The sequence below is a fragment of the Vigna unguiculata genome, chromosome 5 (assembly GCF_004118075.2).
Source record: "Vigna unguiculata cultivar IT97K-499-35 chromosome 5, ASM411807v1, whole genome shotgun sequence".
In the NCBI taxonomy this organism is placed as follows: Eukaryota; Viridiplantae; Streptophyta; class Magnoliopsida; order Fabales; family Fabaceae; genus Vigna; species Vigna unguiculata.
The window spans coordinates 29,671,318-29,678,744 of NC_040283.1; the positions used below are offsets into that span (position 1 = coordinate 29,671,318).

General features: G+C 31.7%; 1 protein-coding gene across 1 annotated transcript; it reads right to left on the reverse strand.

Annotated features, from left to right (window-relative positions):
* Positions 1-1,098: 1,098 nt before the first annotated feature.
* Positions 1,099-5,944, reverse strand: LOC114186226 (serine/arginine-rich splicing factor SR45). Its single transcript, XM_028074266.1, has 12 exons — positions 5,629-5,944; positions 5,097-5,177; positions 4,641-4,729; positions 3,926-3,972; positions 3,764-3,844; positions 3,504-3,669; positions 3,186-3,411; positions 3,041-3,109; positions 2,823-2,942; positions 2,320-2,383; positions 2,202-2,236; positions 1,099-1,419 (listed from the first exon to the last, which is right to left on the reverse strand). The coding sequence occupies exons 1-12, from the start codon at positions 5,838-5,840 to the stop codon at positions 1,350-1,352; spliced, it is 1,260 nt and encodes a 419-aa protein (XP_027930067.1). The 5' UTR covers positions 5,841-5,944; the 3' UTR covers positions 1,099-1,349.
* Positions 5,945-7,427: the final 1,483 nt, after the last annotated feature.

Sequence of the window (7,427 nt, forward strand, 5' to 3'; positions counted from 1 at the left end):
AAATGAAGTAATTTTGTCCCTATCAAATTTAAGACCAAATTAGTAATTAAACTTAATTATCATTTATATATATATATATATATATATATATATATATATATATATATATATATTTATATATATATATATATATATATATATTAACTTTTTAAATTTATATATCAAGTCACTCCACTTAAATATTCAATTTTTTTACATTTTTTATAAAAAAAAATTATTTAAATTTATAATATTTTTAAAATATTAAAAATATAAATATGAAATGATACTTCTCACGTTAAAAATATTTGTCTCATTAAAGATTAAAAAATTCGAGTGTCACTTTATATCTACATTTTAATATTTTAAAAAGTTATAAGTTTAAATAGAAATTCTTTTTTACGTAAAAATGCAAAAAGAAAAAAAAGTAATGATTTGAATATTAAAATGAAGTAATTTGATACATAAATTTTTAAAAAATATTTTAATATGTTTATATAAATTATTATTAATTTAATTACTAATTTAATTTTAACTTGGAAAAGAACTAAATTATTTTATTCTTTTAGAAAAGAGAACCAAATTGAATTACAAACATAGATAAAGAAACAAAATTGAAAGCATAACTAAATCAAAAACAAGTATTATTATAAGACATTAATATGACACATAAAATTGTATAATATTAAATCAATCTGACTAAAAAAAGACCAAATATTGAACATCTTTAAAAATTAGAAAACTAAATTAAACAAATAAAAAATTAAAATTCATTCTAAAAATTCGAATAAAATTATTAAATATCAAACCTATTAGCAATCTTAAATTTCCTTTTCCAAATTTTAAATAGCACTACACATCTATTAGCATTATCCCTTGTTTTCTCAAAATTCACCTTCACACATACATCGCGGTCAGAAGAACTGACGTTAAATCATAAAAAAAACATCGTTTTTTTCTGTATGAAGGTAAATCAAGCTTGTCCCATATTTACATTTCGTGCTAATGATAGGAAGAAACTAGATCACATTGAACATTTACTACTTTATTCGCATACTCAAATCTCTAAAGAAACTATCAATTACATGGAATTCCACAAAATTTCTAGAGATCCCAACAGATTAAAGCGGAGAGAATTACTATCTCCAGAGTTATGCATTTTTTAGCGACGAAACAAAGTAGGGTCCAAACGAAAATGAACAGAACGATTAGTTCCAAAACAATTTTAAGTGCTAATAACAAAAAATGTGTTAATAGACAACATCGAAAAGTAAATATATCCCCAATCACATCAAGCTAGAACTCGGCTGGTACTACAGTATCTCGATAAATACACATCAACAGGGAGACAACAGATGTACATGAAATATCTATGGTTTGCGAGCTGGCGGTGGTGAACTGCTGCTGCTACTATTGCTACTGCCTCTTCCTCTCAAAGGCCTATCCATTAGTAAATATATTTTTACATTAGCAAACGGCTGAAATGAACTACAAAGATACAATTCAATACAACCAAAAAATTATAGAAAACAACACACCAATCACCTAAGCAGTTTCCAAGTTATATTTTAAAGCCGACATTGCTCATCAACATCATTATACGAAAATCTACAAATACCAAACTATTTTAACAATCCAAACGGTTTGCTATTGAGACATGTGCACTTAATAATTATCAGACCGAGGAAGATATATCTTTGCTGAAAAAATATCAGACCGAGGAAGAGAGTGATAAAATTTCTGGAAATGATTAGTCAATCCTATTTACACGAAGCCTATCTCAGTGTTCACTTAAGATAGCATCCATATGCCATTGGTCAAGAAGCATTATGACAAGCAAAGTGTCAAATCAAGGCCTATATACGGAGAAAACAATTGTCCGACAGGAATCCAATTATCTTACATAATAACTTTTGGCCTTTCAATGGAGTAGGTGATGTTTAATTTTTCTGATATTTCAATGCGTCTTTTTTGAAAAACATCGTTCACTACACAATTTTTAAGAGGGTCACTAGTGAAAATCATTAGATTATTTTAATCTTGCTTTAACCCATAAATGATTGAACAAATTTGGAAGTCCATAAAGAAGATAAACGCATCAAGCATGCAGTGAACAAAATATACATGAATCTTCCCAAGCAAATCCACTAGTACATGTTACTGAAAGAGACGAGGAATCAAGATATTTAACATGACAACATTATACCAAATAATATAATTACCTTCTTGGGCTACGACTCTTTGATCTCCTGGAAACCTGCCAAAGTTATAAAGGAAGGACTAAGCCAGCGACTATTCCAAGTAAGAAATAACACCATATAAACGAGAAAAGAAATATACCTTGCGTGGACTTGGTGAATCTGAGTACGATGATGACCTCCCACGCCTTACAGGTGGCCTACCTCTGTCAAGAAAATAAAGTTCATGAAGTGCTCAAATATTTTCGAATTGCATTAAAAAACGCAATAAAAAATAACAAGAAACTTAGAAAACTTCTTGTGTATTATTTTGCAAGCAGATATTAGTTGTAAGAAGATGAAGAACATTGAAAATATTCTGTAATATAACATTTTTCAACAAATGCAAGTCTAAGGGCCAAGTTAAATTTCATCAAGAGCATGTATGATCAATTGAAAAGATCTGCATAACAAAAAACGAAAGTCCAAGCATTATATTTTCCATTCTCGTTAAGAATTTATGATTTTTTACTTCAATATAAACATCCAATTACAAAAAAAAAAACAAACTGCAAGATTTAAGACATTATACAGGGAACAGAAAAGTATACAGTAGCTCATTTTAACAACCTGGCTACTGAAACATAAGCGTGAATGAAAAATTACCTGCGAGGTGAGAAAGACCTTGACCGTGAACGTGCCGACCTACGTATTGGAGAGCGAGTGCGTCTACGACCAATTGGAGACCTTCTAGGAGGACTACGAGCTCGCCTAGGTGGTGGTGATCTAGAGGAAAATATTTCATTTTTTAAAGGGAAAATATGTGCAGTCTACCAAAAAATGCAAAGTGATAATTGAGGGAAATAATTATTAGAAATAGCTACCGGCGCCGAGGAGGAGGAGGAGGTGAGCGTCGCCGCCCAGGGCTTCCACGCATCCTTCTAGGTGAGACCCTACAGAAGTTATATATGAATGAGTAGACCTGTAGAAACAGTTAACCAAAGTATGTGTGCAACTTTGAAAACCAACCTTGCAGGGGATCTAAGGCGTCTTGGTGGAGATGGAGAACGACCTCTTCCAGGAGACACAGGCCGCCTCCTAGGAGGGGTGTCTCCTCCACGACGATAAGGAGAGTCTAATCGGCGCCGAACAGGAGAATCTGCACGGCGGCGAGGAGAATCTGGTCGTCTTGGAGATCCAGCTCTTCGAGGTACAGGAGATCTCCTCCGTGGCGAGGGAGGCTTTCTTCGAGGAGCTGGCATTGACAAACTGAAGTTCAATATATATAAAAAGTGACCAATATGAAAATTAGAAACCAAAAAAATGTCCAACACATCACATATATACATTCTCTCTGACGCTTTGGTCCATCCTTGTCAACATCTGCAATAGCATTATCAGTCCTGGGGGTGTCTCTCTTTGGAGCAGCAATAGAAGCCTTTGGGGGTGGTGAAACTTTCTGTCTAGGAGGTAAAGTAAATCTTGCCTTGATGACATTGCCATCTATTTGGGCCTGCATTAGAAAATGAAGGCTTCAATATACAAATGTAGCAGCCAATAGTAAGCTTCATTACGGAAATCATTCCACACCAGTCACAGAAACCTACACCATCCATGTATAGTAATGCTTTTTCAGCATCCTCTCTCGTCTTGAACTGCACATATCCATATCCCTTTGGAAGATTGACCTAGAAATGAGATGAAAGGAATGACAATTCCATATCATACTAAATTCTCTTAACTATGCTGCTAAAGTAAACAAAACTTACAGTTCGATCCATTGCCAACTCCACACTTACAACCTCACCAAAGTTACCTGAAAAATAATGCACAAGGCTGGATCACTAAAAGGTCAACAAAAGTGGATATGAGCACTTCAAGTTATAAAGATTACTTAAAGATTTCTTTGAATTACTGATAAGGTCACTAAAATGTCTCTTATGCAATAAGAGATCAAGACAATATTCCTTAACAGTTGATAATATTAATATTATAAATATTGAAGTCTCAATGATTGAAAGTAAGGTTTAATGAAAGAACATGAATAAAAATGAAAAAAAAAAAAGAGAGGTTGCACTGGGCTTAATTCATAGATGCTATCCCCATTGCTTACAGTCATTGGACCTGACCAATTAGCTAAATGTGCATTGCCAAATAATAGCTATTCCCAAGTATTTGGCAAACATAAGTAGCCTATAACATACTGCATTCACAACGTAAAAACACCATAAAACTAAAACGTAGAGATAAGTAAACATGAATTGCCAATTAATAAATCTTTACCCCAGTATTCGACAATCACAAACAGTATATTGCACTGACAATGTAAGTTAAGATAAAACTAAAAAGTAGAAATAAGTAAATATGCATTGTCAATTAATAACTCTCTTCCCAAGTGTTTGGCAACCATAAGTACCCAATAACACATTGCATTCAAAATGTAAATGTAGGATAAAAGTAGAAGGTAGAATAAATTAAACATACTGAAAATTTCCTTCAAATGACCCTCATTGACGTTTCTGCTGAGCTTTTCCACATGAAGAACAAGTGATTCTCGTACAGGAGAAGGTTTCCTGTGTTCAGACACAGGAGATAAGTCCATATGCAAGAAGTTCAAATAAGAAAACTGAATAAAGATGTGAGTGAACAGATTAACTTTAGAAGAATCACATCTAGAGCACCCAATAGAATTTAACATTATGAAGTGAAACACCAAAGTTTAAATATATTATCATTTCAATGATTTGAAGTATATATGGACAAAGGGAACATTAGAGTGTTAATGCCAGAGACAACATAAAACTCGTCAACTTCGTTTTCCCGACTTTAACAAGGAACACATCCTGACTTCATCAATATTCACAATCGCACTAGCCTTCAAATTATACATTGAAATAATAACAGGCAATACATCCAATAACTATAACAAGATAAAAATACCTCGGGGGAGGTGAAGCTCTCTTTGACTGAGGTGGAGGAGACCGACCACGCCTAGCTGCTGCTGCTGTTGCTGCAGCGGGACTGTAGGGCAAAAAAATTAAAACAGTAACACTGTAACACAGCGCACAACTCATAAAACACAAACAGCAAAAAAGAAAACCTAAGAGACCCTTAACTAGAGGTCCACAACCCCACAAATCCAAGAATTATAGAATCACCACAAGCACATTGCAGCCACAATTTATGCAGCATACACATATAAACGCATCGATCATAATTTAAAACATTGATCATTAATCCTCTTCCAAAAAAGGAAAACAGAATGAACAATAAAAATTACCGCAAAACTCCATTAAACTCAATTTCCACATATCTTTCAATCACACAGCACACAAAAGCCAACAGCGCAGGTGAATAAAAGATAACAATAAAGATCTAATAAGCAGCTAAGAGGACAGCGCATGCGTCAGACACAAATTAAAGAATTTTGAGTTCGTTCGCCGCTCGCTCCGATGGAAGAAATCAACCATACCTTCTGCGCCTCTGGGGCGGAGGGCTGCGGCTGCGGGAGCTGCGGGAGGGAGAGGAGGACGACGATGAGAAAGATCTGGAGCGAGAGGGAGAGCGGGAGCGGGAGCGAGAGTGCGAGCCAGAGGAGCGAGAAGAGGAGGGGGATGAGGAGCGAGAGGAAGAGGCGGAGACTGAACCGGAGGGAGAGCGACGACCTCGCCCAGGTTTCGCCATTGTTGCAGAGAGGAAACCCTCTATAAACCCTAGCTCCTCCAAACCAAGCTAAGGTGTGACTGAAAACTAGAAAGAAATGAAAGATAAAAAGGGAACGACTAAGAGAGTGAACAATGAGTGTTTGACAACATGAGTGTGTATGCCTTGATAATGAATTTTCTAGAATATATTATTCTAATTTCGGATTTATTTTTTTATGCTACACAAAATTATAAATAAGTAATTAGATTAATATAATTAATAATATTTTTATAATAAAACTATAGAGACATTATGTATAGGCATTTTTTAAATATAAATAATATTATATTTATAAATGATAATAGTGTAATACTATTAAATTAATATATAACATTAATTTATATTTATTAAAAATAAAATTAAATGAATAGAAAATAATTGTTGATGAATAAAAAAGAGGAAAAAAGATAAACAATTTTATCGAAAATAAGTGAAAGAATCGTTAATTTTAAAAAAATTAATAAATAATTATATTGTAAAGAGTATAATTGGTATTATGAAATATAAAAATAAAAGAGGAAATCTTCTTTATATATTGTTATAGATAATATACATTATGTAAATTACAACAAAAATGATATATAGTTATAAAAATATAATATTGTATTAAATTCTAAAATTCTAAAAAAAATTAATATTATATAAAATTATACTAATTGTATATATTTATATTACATTAAAAATTATAGAAATTATCAAATCATTAAAATTATAATATTATATTAAGTAAGGAAACTATATTTTAATATTATATATTTTTTAAACAATTTTATTAAATTACATAAAAGATTATATAATTATAAAATAGTGTAAAATTATAAATTTCTATAGTTTAAACAATAAAATTATTTAAAACATGCTTTTTGTATAATTTAAACAGGAAAAATATTTAAAGTATATTATTTAATAAGTTAAGTTATGATTGATTGATATCATATTTTATTTTGCTTTATGTGTTTTCTATGAAATCCTAGAAAATGATGTTTTATAATTGATAATGATTTGGAAATAGTAAGACTTGATTATTTTAATATTAAAAAGAATTAGTATAATACAATTGTTATGAACGAGTTTTATTATTTTAAAACACATTTTCTTTCTATAAATCACTTTTATAGAGTTCTCTAACTTTTCTATGGAAGTTCTTGTCCTCTTATATTTGATTGAAGATCTGAGACCATCCTTGCAACGAGCTCTGTTAAAATAGATGAGACTATTATTCACAAATAAGAGGGTGAATGGACTGTGTAAAAAATTTATCGCTTTTTCTTTTAAAAATATCTTTCAAGATCTTCTTTAATCAACTGTGAGTAAGATGCACAGTTTATGAAGCCTTTACAACTATCAATGCATGCAAAGATAATGAAGGAAGAGATAAGAGACAACATAATTTATACTGGTTAGATTCTTGAAAAATCTACATCCAATTTCTAGCAACATTAGCTAGAAATGCACTAATTAATTAGGAGTTAGGTTTACAAGATTCACCTATGCAAAATCTACACTCTAGACAAGCAAGAAATTGAAATGCACTTTCAAGCCCTTCGTGAGAATATTAGTAATGAC

What these genes read in the sequence shown, in the direction of transcription:
- LOC114186226 (XM_028074266.1), bottom strand. Translation starts at nt 5,840, where the DNA reads ATGGCGAAACCTGGGCGAGGTCGTCGCTCTCCCTCCGGTTCAGTCTCC. An exon ending in CATTACTATACATGGATGGT is followed by an intron (nt 3,670 to 3,763) that starts GTAGGTTTCTGT and finishes TTTCTAATGCAG; the next exon opens with GCCCAAATAGATGGCAATGT. An exon ending in AGGTCTTTCTCACCTCGCAG is followed by an intron (nt 2,384 to 2,822) that starts GTAATTTTTCAT and finishes TTTTCTTGACAG; the next exon opens with AGGTAGGCCACCTGTAAGGC.